General features: G+C 41.2%; 4 protein-coding genes across 4 annotated transcripts; 2 read left to right on the plus strand and 2 right to left on the minus strand.

Moving 5' to 3' along the window:
• Positions 1-9,847: 9,847 nt before the first annotated feature.
• Positions 9,848-13,552, plus strand: P153DRAFT_414544 (uncharacterized protein; the record flags this gene model as incomplete). The annotated part of the gene is made up of 3 exons (XM_033672129.1): positions 9,848-12,474; positions 12,685-13,057; positions 13,117-13,552. The coding sequence occupies 3 exons, from the start codon at positions 9,848-9,850 to the stop codon at positions 13,249-13,251; spliced, it is 3,135 nt and encodes a 1,044-aa protein (XP_033527135.1). The 3' UTR covers positions 13,252-13,552.
• P153DRAFT_172774 (uncharacterized protein) lies at positions 13,454-14,590 on the plus strand. Its single transcript, XM_033662308.1, has one exon. The coding sequence runs from the start codon at positions 13,655-13,657 to the stop codon at positions 14,276-14,278; it is 624 nt and encodes a 207-aa protein (XP_033527136.1). The 5' UTR covers positions 13,454-13,654; the 3' UTR covers positions 14,279-14,590.
• A 311-nt stretch (positions 14,591-14,901) lies between these two features.
• On the minus strand, positions 14,902-17,214 carry P153DRAFT_382375 (uncharacterized protein; the record flags this gene model as incomplete). The annotated part of the gene is made up of 5 exons (XM_033670143.1): positions 14,902-15,331; positions 15,393-15,814; positions 15,869-16,133; positions 16,195-17,023; positions 17,070-17,214. 5 exons carry the CDS (start codon positions 17,212-17,214, stop codon positions 14,902-14,904), a joined length of 2,091 nt encoding a protein of 696 aa, XP_033527137.1.
• Positions 17,215-18,582: 1,368 nt separating this feature from the next.
• On the minus strand, positions 18,583-20,476 carry P153DRAFT_172766 (subtilisin-like protein). Its single transcript, XM_033662307.1, has 2 exons — positions 20,352-20,476; positions 18,583-20,132 (listed from the first exon to the last, which is right to left on the minus strand). The coding sequence occupies exon 2, from the start codon at positions 20,034-20,036 to the stop codon at positions 18,612-18,614; it is 1,425 nt and encodes a 474-aa protein (XP_033527138.1). The 5' UTR covers positions 20,037-20,132; positions 20,352-20,476; the 3' UTR covers positions 18,583-18,611.
• Between the last annotated feature and the right edge of the window lie 751 nt (positions 20,477-21,227).

The following is a 21,227-nucleotide window of genomic DNA, read 5'->3' on the forward strand; positions in this document are numbered from 1 at the left end:
AATCTAGAAATTCTATATAGAGGAATAAAAGCGTAGTTATCTTTTATAAGAGCTAACTTAGGCTAATTTAAAGCTTAAAATACTTAATACCCTTAAAACGCCTAATAAATACTGTTAAAATACCTATAATATAGTAAAGAATTATAAGTAATACTATAAATAGAGCCTTATAGAACTCTTAAACTACTTATATCTATTATAGGTAGAATTAGCTACTCTACTTCTAATATAGATACTAGAGTTTACTATATCTCTAAAGAAATAGATCTAGTATAACCTACTCCTTCTACTTATAGATAGGTATAATAACTTAGTACTAGTTAAAGAATATACTAATACTATTTACTAGTACCTAGGACTAGATAAAAAGTCCTATAAACTAAAGGAGAGTAGAAGTAAAAGACTTCTATTAAAGAGTAATTAAGAGAACTTACTTTCTTTAAAGAAGAGTAATATAACTCTCTTTTCCTATAAAAAGAAAAAGAAACCCTCTAATAAGGTAAAAGTAAGAAAATCCTTTAATAAAAAAAGAATTACTTATTACTATTATAATAAGCTAGGCTACTATATAAATAAATACTAAAAGAAGGCTAATAATAAGTTTAAGGAGATTATTAAGGAAAATTTAAGAAAAAGAAAGAGTTAATAAAAGTAAGCTCTCTTCTAGTAGCCTATATATAAGCCTTAGAAGATTATAAGGAACTAAGAATACTAAAGTCTTACCTCTTTCCTAAACTAGCTTAACTCCTTACTATATAAGCTAAATTAGGCTAATTAAAGGCTATAGAAGCTCTTCTAAATAGAGGTATATAACTTAACCTTATTAATATAAAGTTAGCTAAAAAATAAAACCTAAAAGTTATTCTACTTCTAAGTTTAATTATAGAAGCTATAAATAGTAGTAAAATTACTTTATATAGTATAATAACTATAGGTATTACTATAACAGACTTAAAAGAAAAAGAATAATACTATAATATACTATTTATTATAGCTAACCTAAAGAGGTACCTAATTTACCTTAGTTTCTTTTAAATTAATATATATAATCTAAAGCTAAAGTATCTTAATAGGCGCATATATTTCTATAGTATAAAGGCTAAGTATATAATACTATATACTTATATTATACTTAAAGAGGTAGATAAGTTTAACTATACTATAAAGAGTCTAAAGATAGATATCTACGTATATATAGTAAATTTTATAGAAGAAGTAGTCTCTATTATAGTCTAAGATACCTTACTGCCTCTATAATATATAGATCTAGCTAATACTATATTAAAATTAGTAGTAAATATTCTACTAGACTATAGCCCCTAAAATCTTACTATAGACTTAGAAGAGAGAGCTATAGTACTTTTAAAGCTACTATATAACCTTTTAGTATATAAACTAGAAGTATTAAAAAAGTATATTATAGATTACCTTAAGAAGAGCTAGATTAGAAGGTCTAAGTTACTAGTAAGTATACCTATCTTTTTTATAAAGAAAAAGAATAAGACCTTATAGCTCTATATAGACTATAAAGGCCTTAATAAGGTTACTATTAAGAATAAATACCTTTTACCTCTTATTTTAGAATTATTAAATAGATTAGCTAAGGCTAAGTTTTATATAAAACTAGATATTAGAGATACCTACTATAAGATTAGAATAAGAGAAGGAGATAAGTAAAAGACTATATTTTAGATAAAATATAGTTATTTTAAGTATACTATTATACTCTTTAGCCTTATAAATATACTTATATAGTTCTAGGCCTATATTAACTAAGCTTTTAAAGAGTTAGTAGATATATTATATATAGTATATCTTAATAATATTCTAATCTTCTTAAATACTAAAGAAAAATATAAGGCTTATATTTATAAAGTATTAAAGAGATTACGTAAAGCTAAGCTATTTATAAAGCTAAGTAAGTATAAATAGTATAAAAGAGAAACTAAATTCCTAAAGTATATAGTATACCTATAAAGAGTAAAAGTTAATATTAGTAAAGTATAAACTATCTAGGAATAGCTACTTCTATAAATAGTATATAATATTTATATTTTTATTAGCTTTATAAACTACTATTAGAGATTTATTAAAGAATTCTTATAAGTAGTACTCCTATTAATAAAATTAACTTAAAAAGGCCTAAATATAGCTAAGAAAGGCTATACGTAATAAAAAAAAAAGAGTTAAGGCCTAGATATTAAAGATAATTATTAAAGAGCCTTTTAAGAGCTTAAGAATACCTTTCTAAAGGTACTAATCCTAACCTACTTTAAGTAAGACTAACCTATATATATAAAGGTTAATATATCTAGTAGAGTAGTATCTAGGATACTAAGCTAGTTATTTACCTAAAAAAAGAGTAACTTAGTTTAAAAACTAGTAGACTTTTTCTTAAAAAAATTAAACTAAACTAAGTTTAAATATAATACTTATAATAAGAAACTACTAGTAATAGTAGTAAGTTTAAACTACTAGAGGTATTACCTATAAAGTATATCCTTTAAACTCTTAATAGACTACTATAACCTTAAATAGTTTATAGATATAAAGGTTTTAAACTAAAGATAGGTTTACTCCTACTAAAAGCTAATAGAATATAACTTTATTATTAAATATTAACTAAAAGTAATAAACCTAGCTAATAGACTATTAAGAAGGCTAAACTATCTAGTAGTAACCTAAGATCTAGACTAGAAATATAATAAAGCCTTTATAGATCTAATAAGGAACTTATTAACTAGAGTAGAAATTAATAAACCTTTATTAATCTACTCTATTACTATATAAAGCTAATATATTAGAAAAAACTATTAAGAACTCTAATATATAAATAAGTTAGTAAGATAGGATAGTAGGCCTAGACTAAAGCCCTAATTAATAGAATCTAATCTAAAAGGTTTAAATTTAGAATTTTCTAACTTATCTAATAATTTAGATACTAAAGTAGCCTAAATTAGTATATAAGAGCTAAAATTAGAACTAGAAAAGGTTATAATTCTTATAATACTAGAATTAAAGTTATTAGTACTAAAAGAATATTATAATAATTTAATAGTAGGCTATTTTAGCTAGAAGAAGATACTAAAGAAGCTTTAGTATAAGTACTAGTAGATAAATATATTAAAAGATATAGTAGACTACTATATAGACTATAACTACTATAGAAGGTTAGTTATACTAAAATACTAACTATATAGGCTTTTTTAACTACTAAAACTACTCTTAAGACTATAGAAAGATATAATAATAGACTTTATTACAGAACTACCTACTAGTAAATATCTAGGGTAGGTATATAACTTAATTCTAGTAGTTATATATAGACTTACTAAGATATTCTACTATATTCTAGTAAGAGTAAATTAGACTAGAGTAAACCTAGCCTATATATAAGTAAGAGAAATTATCTAACTTTATAAAGTACCTAAGACTATAATTTCTAACTAAGGTCCTCTAATAAATTTAAAGTTATAAGATATATTTAACTACTACCTAAACTCTAAGAGAATCTTAACCTCTACTTATTACCTATAAATAGATAGTTAGATAGAAAGGTAGAACTAAATACTAAAGTAGTACCTTTAGTACTTCTATTATCTAGAATAAAATAATTAGGTACTATAAATCCTAATTATAGAATTTACCTATAATAATAGTATATATATAATAATTAGAGTTACTTTATTCTAAGCCTACTATAGAGTATACCTAAGAGCTCCTAATTAGCCTAATTAACTCCTTAAAGAAGGTAAAGCCCTCCTAAGAAATAGATTAGTAGTAAGAGTAATAGTACTATAAGTAAAGTATAAAAGGAAAATTCTAGTTTTAAATAAATACTAAAAGAAATATACTAATAAGAAAAGACTCTACTATAAATTTAAAGTAGAGAATAAAGTTTTTATATCTAATTAGTATATAAAGTCTACTAGACTAAAGAAAAAGCTTAATTAGAAGATATTAAGACCTAGAAAGATTATAGGCTAAATTAGCCTTACTATATTTAAAGTTAATCTTCTAAGGGTAAATAATATCTATTTAGTATACTACGCGTCTCTATTAAAACCTTATATAAGAAGAGAAATAATTTTATATAATAAACTTCTACTTATAAATACGCTCTATAAAATAGAAGATAATATCTATAATATAAAGAAAGTAGTTAATAGGAGATAAAATAGTATAGGTATATAAAAATATCTAGTAAAGTAAAATAACTACCTAGAAGATAAGAACTCTTAAAAACCTAAAATAAATCTAAGTAAAAAAACGCTTATAATATTTTAGAATAGGGTTAAAGCAGTCCTAAAATATATTAAAAAGAAAAATAGGCTATTATAAGTATAATTTTAAGATAAACTTCTTAAAAGAAGAAGAATAAAACTATAAAAAAATAACTATATAGCTACTTTTTCCTATTTTTACCTACTTAGTAGAATTTTTATAAGGTTTAATAGTGCTATACCTAGTAGTTAGAATTCTTAGAAAAGAGTTTAAGAAAATAACTCTAGAAGTAAATATAAAAAATTACTAAGTTAATTAAAATACTTTAAGTTACTATATAATATTAGAATATAGGTAAGAAATTAGAATAAATTAGTATAAGTTAACTATAATTATTATTTATAAAGCTTATATAAGGCTAGGAAGTAACCTTCTTAGTATATAATACTAAGAATATATATATAGCTATATCTTAGCCCTACTACTACTAATCTAAGCTAATTTATACTAATTAGTACCTAGGTATACTTATTCTTATTCTTATTCTTCTTATAGGTCTTAGCAGCCCTCTTAGTAGATATAGAGCACTTATTAGTAGTAATAAGATCTACCTTAGTAGTTTTAAAAGTAATAGTAGCTATAGTAGCCTTTTTCTCTTCTTTAGTAGCTACTTTAGCTAAAGTCTTACTAGAACTATATATACTAAACTAATTCTAGATAGTTAGTACTAATTTATACTAATAAGGCCTATAAGTAGCTACTTACCTTCTTATAAGAAGTAAGATCTAGGTTTTTATTATTAGAGGCTTTAAGAGCCTACTTTTTAGCTATAGCCTTCTTTTAGAAGCTAGCTTTAGACTAATTATAACCCTTAATATAAATACTAGACTTAGTAGACTTATTAATCTTAGTTATACCTATATAGACTATAAAAAACTTATAATAAAGAGAGTACTTACTATTATAAATAATTAGATACTATTAGAGTTAATTACTACTAATTCTAACTACTTACTTATAGATTAAGCTAATAATTTTATTAGTAGTATTAATAACTTTTACCTTAATTATAATATAAAGAGAGGATATATATAGGACATAATTATACTATATAGGCTTACCTTTTTTTATAGCTTTTATAACTATATTCTTACTAGATAAGTAGTAAGTAAGTTACTTTTTAAGCTTAATAAAATACTTATAGTAGGTATTAAAGGGCTAGAAAAGTTAATTAGCTATAACTTATACTAATTAAAGCTAATAAATATACTCTAAAACAGTCCTAGCTAAGTTAAGTATAATAATAGTACTATATACCTTAATAGTTACTATTATAGAACTTACTTTATAAATTAATATTAGTACTAAAGAAGTAAATTAAATTATCTATAGTAAAGTTACTATTAGCTAAAAGGTCTAGGTAGTATATATAAAAGACCTTAGTATAGTAACTAGTATTCTTATAATCCTTAAGGCGCTAAGCTTTTATTAAAGTAACTATCTTAATTATATTAGAAGTAGAGTAGGTTAGGTAGTTATTAAGAGAGTTCTACTAAGATAGTTAGCTAATATTTAATACTTACTAAGCCTATTAGACCTAAATTCTGCTAATTAGTACTAATTAGAGCTAATTAATACTCTTTACTTTCCTACTAAAAATATACTTAGAGCTTAGAAACTTCTAAAAATTAGAGGTAGAAAGAAGGTAAAGTATAAAGAACTAGAGAAGAGCCTTTATTATATACTTAGGTAGGGCCCTTAAAGCTTAGGCTACCTCTTAGGTAGGTAAATAGTAAAAGAAGTAAAAATAGGTACTTATTTCTTTTACTCTAAACTAAGATTTTAGTTATAATATACTTTAGAAGTATCTTAATTAAGCTAAATTAGCTTAATCTAGTAATCTACCTAAATAGTTACCTTAATACGCCTATAATACGCTTAACGTTACTAAATATAGGTAATAGAAGATATAGTCTACTAGATTAGAATAATTATATTTAAGAAAGAGGATATTATTAGGTAAGTATAGAGTAATAAGTAGTTTACGTACTATTATACTAGCTCTAGCCTCTTAGCTTATATATATAGATAAAAGTACTTTATAAAGGAATATAGGTCTCTTAGTAATTTATCTTATTATATATTAAATACTATTATTCTATCTTTACTATACTACGTTACTACTATAACTAAGTCTTATATTAAGCTCTAAACTTACTTAATTTTTAAAAGGCTTATACTAGTCTACTAAAAATTCTCTAGTATATTAGTTATTAGTTTAGCGCTTTACTATTTAAGCTTAGCACTACCTTAATTAGAGTTAAAGTTTCTTAGCTAATAAACTTTAAACTTTATAGAATATTAAAATCTATTAATAACTATATTAAATTTTTACTTCTTATATTGCTTATATACCTTACGTAATTTAAAATATTACCTAACGCACTTCTTCTTAATTATATATTTAAAATAAATTATTACAGCCTTCTACTACTTAATTTAGTAGGCTTTAATATAAATAACTATATAATCTACTTTAGCGTTACGCTTATATTATATAAGGATAAAGCTATATTTACTTAAGTTATTATACAACTCTAAAAACTTCTTATAGTAGAAGGTATTATAATTTAACTATTTATTACTAATAATAATAGAGTATATATAAACGTGCTTAATTATATATTTAATTTACCTAAAATTATTATATATTAGTAGTATATAAATAAGGACGTCCTAAGCTATATTTAATTAGTACTAATAACTAAGTTTAGGCAGTAATATAATAAAATTCTTTAGGTTAATACTAAGTCTATAATATAGTTTACTAATACGTACTATATAGTACTAGGCTCTAAGACTTTAGTTAAGTTTAATATAAACTTTAAAGCTATTAAAATACTATCTTTTTATACTTATATATATCTTAATTACTACTAGTTTAGCTACTATAAGAATAAGCTTATTAACGTATAGATTAATAAGTTAGTTAACTTTAGGCTATCTATAACTTTAAAAGCTAAAGGTACCTACTATATTATTAAAGACTAGCTTAATAGCTTAAAAGCTAATATACTTTAGCTATTTTACTACCTAAAGTTATTCTATAATAAGTACGTTAAGTATAATTAAATACTTAATAAGTAAGTAAATTATACTATTTAAAGTAATTATTAAGACCTAGCTTTTACTAGTATTATTAAAGTTATCTTATACTATATACTTATACTTATAGTATAGAAGCTTAAGTATACTAAAGGTAAGCTTTATATATTATAAGGTAACTCTAGCTACTTTATAATAGCTTATATAGGTATCTATATACGCTCTAAAGGTTTACCTTATTAGTATTAAATAAAGGAGCTTAAGCTTATATCTAGAGCTCTAAAACTTAATAATTTTAATATATATTAGTAGGTTAATTACTTATAAGCTTTTATAATTAAACTAGCTTTATATATATTAGAGCTATGCGTTATATAATAATAGTAACCTTATAAGCTATATTACTATATTACTAGTAGTAGGTAATAAGGTAATTATTATAAGCCTAGCTTATTTAAGTGCCTTAATAATAATAATACTATAGTAATACTATTAGTAATACTACTAGCTTATATAATAGTTAAGCTAGTACTCTATAAAAGTATTATTATTTTACTAGTAAATTAGGCAGTTTTAGCTACTTATATTAGCTATTTATACGTAATAGCTGCCTTATAGCCTATAAGGCCTATACTTACTTTATTAACGCAGCTAATATTATACGCTAATACTTACTATTACTGCGTCGGCAAAAGAGGAGTTTCGATTTGCCGGGCGTACCGGCCGAGATCTAGGCTGGCTTTTCATTACGAGTTAGGCGCCTCCCTGCTACCCCTGTCTTTCCTGTCAGCTGACTATCGTAGTACTAGTGGCTGCCAAGGGTCGGGAGCGTCGGGAGCGGTAGGGGACCGTCAGGAGCGGTGGGAGACTGGTAGGCAGCCTTTAGTCTCGTAAAGGAGCTCAACGGTGGAAAATTTAGCGGGCCGACGCCAGGAAGGCCCTGCCTGGCACTGCCTGTTAAACTCCTCTTTTGCCGACGTGCCTAAGCCTACCTTAATTACTACCCTAATTACTACCCTAATTGCTGCCCTAATTACTACCTTAACTACTACCTTAATTACTACTCTAGCTACTAGTACTATACTTATTAAAGCCCTAAATTAATAGTGTATACTCTTTATAAGCTTACTAATTAAGTACTTAAATAGCTTACTATAGGTACTTAATACCTCTAATAAGTATAAACTATATATAGTTTAGTACTCTAATAAGTATAAACTTTATATAATTTAGTACTTAATTAGGTGTACTATATATAATCTTACTACTCTTATTAGTACTAGTAATACCTACTACTTATTATATAATATAAATGTTTACTTTATAGCCCTTATAGCCTAGCTTATATATGTAATAGGCTCCTTAGTATATATAGCTACTATAAGTAGTAGTATATAGGTAGTAATAGTAGTAACTAGAGAAGCTATAATACTAAGCTCCTCTACTAGTAAGAATAACCTTTATATAATACCTAGCTTACTTATTAAATTAGCTACCTTTATTATAAGTTTAAAGCCTATATACTATAAATTATAATATAATAAATTATCTAGTAAAGCTAGATAATAATAGCTTTAGGTTTTTAGTACTAATAAGGTAGTATAGTTACGCTAGTAAATTACTTCTATATAAGGGCTAATTTAAATTATTATACTTTAATTTTTAATTATACGTAATAATAGTAATAATAGTAATAATAGTATATAATAGTAATATTTACTACTAAGTTTTATATTACTAATTAATTACTTAAGCTTTAGCTTTAGTATAAGTTACTATATAAACTAGAGATTATAATATAGGACGACTGTGTTATAGGTGCATAACGCTATCCCGGATCTATCTTATGTGGGTGGTGATTAATACTTATGTGGGTGGTGGTTAACCGCTGCCCCTTGATCGGACTCGAGAGCATCAAAACACGGCCAGTCTGCCTGCACGATACGCTGGGGGTGAGCAGCCGTCTTCTAGACTATAGTGGGCGAGTATGCGGTACAACTACGTTCCACGCGACCATTGGCCAGCGCTGCTGGGCGCAGGCGCTGAGAATAGAGCAGCCCGGCGCTTACACGATGAACCCCAATCGTCCCACGCAGCTCACTTCGCCTAAAGCCCAAAACGAACAGCGCCTACTCTCCACCTGCCTCGGTGGGCCAACCACGACGTTCAAAAGGCGGTCGTCATGTCGGCCGCTATTGTTTCTCTGCCTAGGCGCACGCTTTGACAACTGGCGGTGCAGTCCTGGGTGCCACTGTGCTACTAGCCTGCCGACAAATCCACGACAAGGCGTCTACGCGTGATATATCCTTTTGCCATCTGCGCCCACGCCGCAATCTGCTGTTACTCGCCATTCACTTCTAATTTCCCTTTGAGCTTCCCTTCGTTGCGTCGTCTCTCTTCGTTGACCGAAGACTGATATCCTTACTAGTAGGCTGTTGATCAGCGAAATTCGGGTCGTCACCCAAACTAATATCTTTTTCGTGTCTTCTTTCCTACTTGTCCGTAATTCCATATCATCATGTCAAACATGCTTCAACCAGCAGTATACCACCCTTCCGCTTCTGGAACGCTGGACGATTCCCAATATACATTGTCTTTGCTGGAACAAAGACAGGCCCTTGAGTCCTTCGACGACGACTCCACCATTCCCCATTACTATTTCACAACAAGATACTCGACAGATTCGACATCCCAGTCTGGCCCCGACTCTCCTGGAAGCATCGGGGAAGACTTCCCCACACCCAGAGCACACGTATTCAACATGACAAACACTACACCACAGCCCTCGCCTCGCTACCCAGTCCACTCAGCTACCTACCCTCCACCGAACCGGATGAGCCGTGCCGATAGCGACTTCGACTCGATGTACGATGTCACCGATGATGAAACCGAAGTTCCTCTTCGCGCGTCAGCATCGGTCAAGAAGATCGCGACCTCTAGCCGAAGACGTTTCCCTTCAATCGACATTCCTTCCCCGTCGTTCTGGCCATCAATCGAAAAGCTGAAGAGCGCCACCTCGGCGGTGCCGCAAACGCCTTCCCAGCTACTGACCCCGTCTCGTTGCGTGTTGGAGATGATCGGCAAGCACAACATGTACTTGCCAGGACAATCCGCCGCGCCTTCTCTGGACGGGAGCTTGACTTCGGAAGAGATGGACAGACTGAGCTGCCCAGCAACTCCTGATATGCATCAGAGGCGCAACTCGTTTTCGAGCGTGGACTCGTGGGCACCTGTGCAGCTTGATCTGCAGGCTTTGGAAACGCTCCAGCATCTGGGTCAATCGTCATCAAGCGAGCAAGACGACCGACAAAACACCCGCACGATCGAAGTGACAGGAGAAATGCAGCAAGTGTCGCGCCCAAACCTAGGCCTGAGCATTCCCTCGACGATGTATGGACACGGATCCTCGGGCAGCACGCCCCTGTCTAACCTGTCTGTGCCTTCTCCAGGAGGCTTCTTCTCTTCACTCCAGACGACTGCACGCCACACATGGAGCATGCCAAAGCGTGAAGAGCCCGTCCCCAACACTTCGACTGCCGAGAGGTTCTACCAACTACCCTGGGAGAGCCGACGCAACACCATCGCTGCGCCCGCACCACGCCTTACACTTCTGCCAGTTCATGCACCGACCCTGGGAGGCTCAACTCTGGACGGATTCGAGGAGTCTTTGCCCACATCTCGGCCCGTCATCCTCAGCCCTACGGATGAGACTATCGAAGTCAAGGAGATCAACCCGAGCAAGACCATCTTCCAGTACAGCGAGAACTACAACGCAGAGATCCAGAAGTTGTCCACTGTCAACCTCGAGCGCACTGGCAACTGGTTGACCGAACAGGATGACCTGCAATGTGCTCTCCGTGAGATGAACGACATGAGCTCCCCGAGCCTTTCCAGCGGAACCCACAGCCGCGGCAGCTCGGTCGACAAGCCTGTGGTCAAGAAATCGGTCACTTTTGCGGAGGAGCCTGCAAAGGCCACCCAGACAGACGAGGAGCCGAAGCAGATCACAACGTACGTCCAGGGCCTCGAGTACCTGCGTTCTCAGTGCCAGACAAAAGACACGTTCATCCACCGCCAGACGCGCGCCGAAGCAATGCACGTTCAGCGACGCTGCAACGCCGTGGCTCACCGCGACCAACTCCTCGGCAAGTTCGAACTGAATGAACCAGACCGCCCAGCGCCACCGCGCCCTGTGTCCGATTTCTACATGAACGACCCGACAGTGCTGAAGGAGAGGATTGCACGCGCGCAGAGGGAGCGCCAGGCTCTTGACCAGATGCTCCCGGTTCACTGGGTGCTTCAGGCGCAAAAGCAGCTCAATGGTGGAAAGCTGCTCAGTAAGCCCGCTGTGCGGTGCATTACTCGAGCCAGCGCCCCACGCGTTCTGGATGTGGGAGGCGTACTGACCAACGACTGGGCTTGGAACGTCGCATACGACTACCCCTACGCTAGCGTTACGACTGTCTACACGGCTGGCAACAACCCATCCCCCAACGTCACGGGTCCTGACAACCACAAGCCCATGATCGTTCCTAACCTGTGGACCTTGCCTTTCCCCAACGCTCACTTCGACGTCATCTCCGCGCGCACACTCTACGAGCTGCTGAAGACCATCAAGCCCCTCGACCGCTCAGTGGACGAGTACGACCTCTGCCTCAAAGAATGCTACCGTTGCTTGAAGCCCGGCGGCATCTTCGAGTACTCCTTGATGGACGCAGATGTCATTCACGCCGGCCGCAACGCGCAAGCCATGGGTGTCGAGTTTGGCTTCAACCTCAAGACCCGTGGCTACGACGCCCAGCCCACCAAGAGCTTCCTTCCCCGCGTCCAAAAGGCAGGCTTCAAAGACGTGCAGCGCATGTGGATGATGCTTCCTATGGGCAAGACGGCAGCCAACTGGCGCGATGAGCTCAATGTCGGCGCCGGAGCCAAGCAACAAGAACGGTCGGTCACGGAAGCTGGTGATATCAACGTGGAGGACGCACCAGTTGTCGGTACGACTTTGGATGCGGCGATGTTGACGGGGATTGTTGGCAGCTGGGCCTGGGAGAGGTGGCTGTTGAGGTTGCAGTTGGAGATGGGCAAGGAGGAGGAGAAGCTGCTGGAAGGTGTTGTGCAGGTTCTTGAGGAGGGTGCCCGTGAAGGGTCAGGATGGAGGTGCTTGACCGGTTGGGCGAGGAAGTAATGGTGTGTGTATATAAGACTGACAGATGGACTGGATGGCCAGACTTGGTGTTTAGGGGGTTGCAGGCTAGGACAGACGAATAGCACATGGTGAAGGGTGTTTGGGCTCAGAACGACATATAGAACACATGTAGCAACCAGATATCACCATCACAAGACGTGTGTATGCAGTGCATGTGGCGGTGCGGTGGTGAGGCTGAACGCTCGGTGGATCTGCGGCAAGCGCGAACCCCACACGCCAAGCCCGCCTCAACTCCTCCGTCATTTACTTGCACCGGGACGCATCGCAGCTCCAAAACAACGCCGCGAACTCCCCACACCGCACTGCCACCATGCTATTCTTCAGGTCCGTCTTCCGCCCTCTTCTACTGGCTTCTCTCTCACACGACTGCACAGCTTCTTCAAAACGCTCGTTGAGCACGAAATCACCGTCGAACTCAAGAACGAAGTGCAGATCCGCGGGACGTTGAAGAGCGTGGACCAGTACCTGAATATCAAGCTGGACAATGCCGAGGCGGTGGATGAGATGCGATGGCCGCATTTGGTGCGTCACGGGCATGCACAGGCTTGGGAAGCGAGTGGGAGGGCTAACAGGCGATGCAGTGCTCGACAAAGGACATGTTCATCCGAGGCTCCGTCGTTCGATACGTTCACCTGCCCTCTGGCGCCGTAGATACTGCACTGCTCGAGGATGCGACGCGGAGAGAGGCCGAGGCCGCCAAGAACAAGGCGAAGTGAGGGGGCTATCTAAGTGACGGGTCAGCGAGTTATGTGGTGAAGCTGTGTGGTAGAAGAGGAGTGCATGGAGTGTGCAAAAAAAGGGCATAGGAAGGGCAGGAGACAGTGTCGCGAGGTGGCACTGTGCAGAAGGTTGCGTGCAGTTGGACAGGCTGCATGCATGCATGAAGAGAGACTATCTGGGCTTGGTTGGACAGCATATGAGATACCCAAGGGAGTGAGACATGTTCCCTTTTCGTCGCTGCCAGATTCGGTGTTTTTGCTGTGAGCACACCTCGCGCCTTCCCTCACTTTCATCGCTCCCCACTCCGCACTGTTAACATCGCAGTTGCTCCTCTTCATCTACGCGTTCATTCCTCGTCTCTCTCATCATCATCTCTCTGCACCGCGGCCTCATCTAACCATGTACCGGCGCGCCACTTCCGTGATGCTCGCATTCAGCCTCCCTCACCTCGCACACGGCAAGACTGCCCACGCAACAACCACAACAACACTTCCCCCTGCAACCACACTGATCGCCCTCATCGCCCGCGCCGCCACCCCCCTCGACGCACCCCCGCCCAACAGCACATACAGACCCCGCCTCAAAGAGTTCAGCAGCGACCGCCTCGGCATCATCGCAATAATCCTCATCAGCACCTTCTGCGCCATCAGCCTGCTCGGCATCCTCGCCTGGCTAGTATACTACCACCGGCTCTTGCCCATGGATCAAAGCACGCCACCCACCGGGCCCACCGCAACGGCAGGTGCGGAAACCGGCAACGCAGACATGACGCAGAATAACACGACTTCTCGTGCCGCGGAGAACAAGCGGCCCAAGAGCGAGACGCTGCCAGACAGGTCGAGCATGGTGTTCGAAGGCAACACCCTTGCTGGACCGCGCAACTCGATCGTTGTGTGTGGTGGCCCGATGGCGGCGCTGGATGTTGAGTCTCGGGACGCGGTGGGCGATGCGTATGGAGGCCGTGAAGTCGAGCAGGAGCGTGTGGATCGACGGTGTTGGGGGTGTGCTGTGCATAAGTCGTAGGATTTGACGTTGTGAGGCTTGAGGCTGAGTGGTGTATGAGTTTACGTGTTTGCTTGCTCGTGTGGTTCATCGCGGTGTTCATGGGTGCCATGTTATATCGATGGAGTCTGACAAAGCGAAGGCGTTATGAGCATGAAGAAGAAGAACAGGTATATGGAGAGCATTACAGGATTTACAGCTGGTGGTCTGCCGTCTTTCTATATCGGCTACTTTCACATCCTCAATTTACCACCATCTTCGCTATCCTATCTACTGCCATCCATCTTCGTTTCGATACTCCAGCTAGTTGATCTCCCTGGACACTATCATCTTCGGGGACATTAGTTGGTGTTTCGGAGCATAGATCTTCCTTAGACATATCTATCAGGTCGTACTGTGCTCAGAAAGTCTTTCCTGGTGAATCTTATTCGTCGTGTGGATGCTCTGGAGCGAGCTTCGACGACTGTATTCCATCTCCTTGTTTGTGCTATGGGACTGGTCAGATAGAGATAGATCAGAGCTAGGTTACTGATGAGTTCGTGGGTACACACTTTTCAATCATCCAAGCACAGTCAATATCTCCCTTGAACTTTTTCCCGGGTCCTACAATCATGTCTCAAATCCCTACTCTCAAACCCAGCAACTCAGCGTCGAAAGAACCTCAACCACCCCACCCCACGCTTTTTCGCAGTCCCAGTAGACTCCTCATCCCGCACCCGAACCATCGGTAGCGTGTGTTGAGAAGCCAGCGAATCCGTCGACGCAAACGCCGCCCCAAGCCCAACCTCAGGGCTCTTACCCGGCAACCACAGAATGGGCAGATCCTTCAACTTCTGCTCCTGCTTCGTGAGTGGTATCTCTTCTTCCAGATTAACCCAGTTGCGATACCCCTCGCCTTCGTAGGCCCGTCGCTGCAGTTGCCATATGCCGTCTTGGATCCACCGATCGATGCGCGGAGCGAGTGCACGTCGGAAGCGGCTGAGGTAGACGAGAAATTTCAGGATCATGATATCGACTATGGTGATTAGGGAGGAGAAAGCGATGATGAAGGCGAGCGCAAAGACGTTGATGTTACTGCAGAAGCATCAGTCAGTGCTGCTGCGATATTGTGGGAATAGGGAAGAAACAAACTCACACGACGTGGCCCGAAACCCTCATCCTCTGCATCTTGCATAGCTGCTTCTCGGCTGCTGTCGACGGACGCGTCCAGTTCCCAGTATGGCCCTCGCGCACGTTTGGCCCGATGGCCCAGTCCATTACGGCTATCTGGATCGTGGCCCATATGCTTCTCTCCCAGCCGAGCAGCTGTAAATACCACATTCCGTCGTCGACGTAAGGAACTATGGACTTGGAGGGTGGGAGAGCCATGCTTCGGACTGCGAAGTCGTTTGTGGGGTTGGAGGAATCGAAGTAGTAGCTCGTGTTGAGGAAGAGCTGGATGACCGTCTGCTGGAGTTTGTTTGCGTAGGGAAAGTCCCCTGCGGTGGCGTTTGCCGGCAGAGGGATCAGGTCGGTACAGAAGTCTTTTTTAGATGGACGGGCGTGGCAGAATTGGTACTGGCTTGGTTAGCATTTACTGTAATTGTACAATGTTGGGAATCATCTGGTTACCTGCTGTAGACAACCAATCGCCTTCAGAGGATCGTCGTGTGAGTAGGTGGTGATATTTCGAACCTCTCCAGTGTCTGAGAGAGCGAGGATACCAGTGTAGGGTTTGTGTGCTGAGAACAGCGGATCGTCGACTGGAAAAACATATCTTAGTCCGTTTAGCCCAATCGTTTTCAATATAGTGTCGCCGTCGTTCCTCCGCAACTCCGGAATGAGATCGATCTCGTTAGGGACCGGAAGACCCGAGTTTGCAAAGTACCTTAGACCGCTAGAGAGTGGTTAGTAATGAACATAGAATACCAGGAGGGGTTCGTGTGAGGAGTGCAGACCCTTGATCAAAAGTGAATGTTACGTTTGTTCTCAAAAGACTGGTCATGGTAGTGAAGTTTCTCTCGCCAACCGCACCATAGTTCATGGAGATTGCTTGTTCACCGGGCATGAGCTCTGTCCTACCAAACTCCATGAAGTGATCCGAGACATTATGGATTTTCGTACGCCCCTTGAGAGACAAGACCGAACAGGTACTCCTCCTTCGAAATTGGACCCGACTGTCGGCTGGCAAGTTCATGCCAAAATCTTTGTTGGCATCCAAAAGACGCGAATCCATGTGGACGGCCTCTTCTGGGGCTTCAGGTGTGCACATATCCTTCGCAAATGGACAAGGCCCGAAGGTTGTGTTGCCCTCCATTCCAATAGCGTGTTTGTAAAACGCACCGCATGCTTTGGGCATGGTGTTGTTGACATTATCAAACACTTTCTGACATTGCGGACCTAGTTTGATGCCTGCCGACAAGACGGCGTTCATATAGCCAGCACCACCTGCCAGGCGGTCGGTCAACGGAGCTCCACAGAATGGCGAGTCAACAAGAACGACCAAGTCTGAGCTATCCACAATGAACGACGAAAAGATACTGGCGGAGATCGTTCCGGCAGTGGTCAGCAAGGCCAGTGAGAACAGGACGAGGTTCCGCAGAAAGGGGTTTTTCGTGTGTCGTCTCCAGGCCCACCATAGTTTGACTGTATCGGCCATGATCGTACTTGGCGATGGGAGAGTACGCAACAGAGCTTGTTGTTGCCGGAACATACCGTCCCTGGGACGTCCATCTGCTCGTATCTGGTACACAACAAAGGAGACAAGATGCCAGAGATGGGCAGTACCTGATCCTGTTAGTATAATGTTTGAATCAGGTGTTGGGTAGCTCACCAAGGGTTATCAGTACAGCTAGAATGGCGACTAGTAATGCACCAGTCTGTGAATCGGTCGTGAGAGTCTTGCCCATGATTGCTCCACGATCCACATTCCTCCATACCCCTCGGTAGATATACTTTGGATCAAGATCGACAGACATTATGTGAGAAAGAAATAACAAAGACAATGGATGGCTTGACGGAAGAAAAGGGATGTCCTTAGATGCATAGCTTCAGGTATGTATATATACTCAAAACCATCGTATTCTCGAAGGGCTATCAATGCAACTACGAACGCATTCATCGACACCTGAAGGAGGCACAGTTAAATGCCAACATCGCCATGGCTTCTTTCACAAATAACATCGCATGTTTGTGGGCGTGAAGCGCTGCCCTCGTTGGAATGGTCCAAGAAGCGCGACTTGGGCGCTTAGCTGCAGATCTATTCCTTGGCTATTCAAGCGCGAGAGCACTTGAGATCATGGCTCCATATTCCTCATTATTCCGTTTCTCATGAGAAACATTCATGTGCTGACTTCTTCTACTATTTCTTGCTGGTGTCTTGTCATCACCCCAGTAATGTTTCTTCGACGTTTCCTCTTTCCGGGCCAGATCAACTAACAACCTGAACATATGGCAGCCAACCGACAACAGCGTAGCTAAAGATAAACCAAGAAGCCTGAGCAAGAGCATTCTGTCACGTCGAGCTTCTGTTCAACGGTGTAGAGAACAAAACTCGGCACCTCCTGCGATGGGGGCGTAATTCGTTCTAGACCTACTACGGCATAGCGCATCCGACCTCGAAAACAACGACGCAGCAGTTCATCGCTCGGAGAAAAACAACGCCCAGCGTTTCACGCAGACCAGCTCCCATGCGGCGATCCAACAACCAAACCCCTCTGTGTGCCGGCGACCCGTCTGCCAGCCTTGGGGGTCAGGCTGCCACACCGCCCAGCCACGTCCTCGGACATCGCTTCGACGAAGCCTCGCTAAGCATGATCACCCTCCAGCAACGGAAATGACGTTCCGTCTTGAAGTCTCCGAGGAGGTTGCCAGGAAATCATGGAAACGCGCGTTGCCATGCAAGATATGTTGAGAGACGCGGTCTAGGCTCTCCACAGCATGTATCCAGCTGGAAAATTGTGTATGAATGTGGAGCTCAACATCGCAACGTATGTGGCGAAGGTTTCAGTCAGTCTATGCTTGTAGAAGGATGGTGGTACATCGCACAACAGATCTATGCCGAAGATCAGCGAATCATAACAATCATGGCATCGTACACAAAGAATTCGAATGTAGTGATGAAGTCTTGAATTCGCACGTACAGTGGTGCTACTATATAACTGAGAGCGGGCATGCGCAGTCGCGTCTTTTCCTCTATATGCTCAACGACAGAAGAAAAAAGAGTTCGGATGCGAAAGAGAAGCACACCATGTGTGAACAATTATTGGGAATACAATCCCAGGGTGGTACCAGGAGAGAAATGCTGAAAATATTTTAGGCGTCATCGCCAACAATGAGGGGTATCGCGCTCTTCTATGCAAAGTAACACAGCCGTCTAGAACCTGAGTAACGAGGTCAGGGAGTGAAGCTCCCACTTCTTCTCCACCTTAACGCTGTTGGCGGCGCGGGCGGCGGGGCTGCCAGTTGTGCGCTTGTGGTCTGGAACAACGTAGTTCTTGACCAGTCGTTTGGCGACACCACCGTCGACACCGTTGCTGAGGAGTAGGTTGGCGCTTCCACCAGTGCTGCCGGTGATCTTGTCCTGGCGAGCGGTCGCGAGGAGCTTGGCCTTGAGCGCAGCGGGGTTCTGACCAAGACCTGCAACGTCCTCAGCCATGAGGTAGGCCATTACGCCAGTAGTATGGGGGCAGGCCATGGAAGTTCCAGATAAGAAGTTGATGACGTTGTCGCCGGTGTTCCAGGCGCTCAGGATCTGTTCGCCAGGAGCATAGATGTCGACGCATGTGCCAATGTTGGAGAACGAAGACACCTTGTTGTTGATATCGATGGAACCGACAGTGACGACGTTGGAGTTGCTTCCACCAAGCTGGGCGGGCGTCGAGCCACATGCATCAGCGCCATCGTTGCCAGCGGCGACTGAGACGTGAATACCTGCCTTGCTAGCAGCCTGAATAACCTCGTTGACGGACCTGGCGGTGCCCTGGAGACCCCATGACATGCTCATGATGGATCCGACGAATCCAGGCTCGGTTTTGCGCTTCTCGTGGTTCGTCATGACCCAATCCATACCAGATATAGTATCAGAAGACGAGCCAGATCCATCATCGCCAAGCACCTTGACAGCAATGATGTTCGCGCCCTGGGCAACTCCAAACTTAGCACCTCCGGCACTACCAGCACAGTGCGTACCATGACCATCGCCGTCGGTGGAGGCCCCAGTAGCCGAGAAACCCTGCGTAGCGCGGCCCGTAAACACAGCGTGAGAGGTTCGCACACCTGTGTCGACAACGTAAATGTCAACGCCAGCACCGAGAGACTGGTCCTCGAAGGTGTACGTGAAGTCTTGGCTCTCAGGAGATCCAGATGCACCAGCTGCGTTGGAGATGTCCTGCAGGCCCCATGGAGTGCCAGTCTTTTGGGATACAAAGGATTGAACCATCAACTTCTCCTCAACGAATGCGACCTCCTCCCTGGCGTTCCAGATGTCAACGGTGCACTCAGTAGTGTTGATGCCCATGACAGCTATGTGTTTGTTCTCATGAATCCACAGTATGTCCTCGTCCTTGTCAGTCTTGGCCATTGCTTTAAGCATAGCCACGGTGTGACCATCATCGTTGTCAGTCTTGTTGAGCATGACAATGTATTCCCTCTCTATAATGTCATCGCAGGTGGCGTTCTGGCCAATGGGCCCTGTGCTGTTGCCATGATGGCCAATAGATCCCGTATTGTTGTAAGGGCCGAACGCAAGAACAGTAGAAGAAACGGCCAGCAGGCTGGCGAAGGCAAAGGTAGTCCTCATCTTGTTCTAGAAAAAAGGGTCCGGGTTTGCGATGGGAGCTGTTCCAGATAGCGTGAGGTTTTCTTGCAGGCTGCGAGAAAGATGAACGTATAAGCGCTACAAACAGTTAATATCCACAATGCCAAGAACAAACAACGAAGCGGGTGTTGATCCGAGTTCAAGATGCGAGAGCCAAACAAGCATGAGACAGGTTCTGTGCATGGCATCTTGGCCTTATGCGGGGGTCAAGATCATGAATCTGATAGGAATGGCAGGTGAATGGCACGATAGGCACATAACGAGGCAGCCTAGGAGGATCGGAGACATCAAACTTACTTCAAAGTACAAGCAGCTAAAGGCTGGGGGGAACTTGTATCGGGCAGGTCAGGATAAGGAGCTGCGTGTAAGAGCCAAGACGTGCCAGCACGTAAGAGGGAAATATGGATGCGAGTTTCGTAAAAGTCGTGGAAGTGTTTGTAATGAAGTGAATGTGAAGAAGAGAAGGTCGAGTTCTTTTAAATGAACGAAAAGGTCTGCACCGAAGAGGCAGGCACTCAAAAGGAATGAGGGTGAGTGAGGTTGGAAAAGGCAAAAAAAGAAAGGAAAGATTGTGTTTTGTAGGAGGAAGGCAGAACTGAACGAGCAAAGAGGCAGGAACGCGGAGCCCCATGCTCAAGTATTCGTCACGACGTCCAGGCCAAGCTCAGCAAAGAATCGCCTGCCAGGTGAAACGCCTTGGCTTTCGGTCCCCTCCCGACAGCGACTATTCCTAGTTCACGGCCGCTGTCCGACGGCCAAGGCTGATGGGCCTGCGACGCGCATTTTAGGGTGTTGCGGGATGCATCACAATGCTCGATTGGGGCGCGTCGGGAGATTGCTGGCAACTCGATGCGATGGCCCAGTGCAGCAGCAGGCGCGTGGTACACCGTTGTCCACCATGGCGCCGTGCGAGGCCGTTGTATGGGCGTGCAAACACACGTAGACGCGCAACTCGCAATGCACGACGTTGGCGATACTGAAAACACACTGATTGGCCACAGCCATCTGAAACAGCAAAGGCCTGCGACACCGCCAGATCCAGCAAGCACTAACAGCCACTCACCCGCCCTGCATCTTGCATGAACCCCACTGGCAAGGGATGGAGACAAGCGAGCCCAGGACTAGGGGCCTGCATCCAAAACTCGCGACATTTATGCACCATGAGGAGGCAAG

Source organism: Dothidotthia symphoricarpi (genome assembly GCF_010015815.1).
Source record: "Dothidotthia symphoricarpi CBS 119687 unplaced genomic scaffold P153scaffold_4, whole genome shotgun sequence".
Taxonomy (NCBI): Eukaryota; Fungi; Ascomycota; class Dothideomycetes; order Pleosporales; family Dothidotthiaceae; genus Dothidotthia; species Dothidotthia symphoricarpi.

Excerpts from the sequence above, each read along its gene's own strand:
- P153DRAFT_172774 (XM_033662308.1), top strand. The coding sequence starts at position 13,655 with ATGTACCGGCGCGCCACTTCCGTGATGCTCGCATTCAGCCTCCCTCAC.
- P153DRAFT_172766 (XM_033662307.1), bottom strand. The coding sequence starts at position 20,036 with ATGAGGACTACCTTTGCCTTCGCCAGCCTGCTGGCCGTTTCTTCTACT.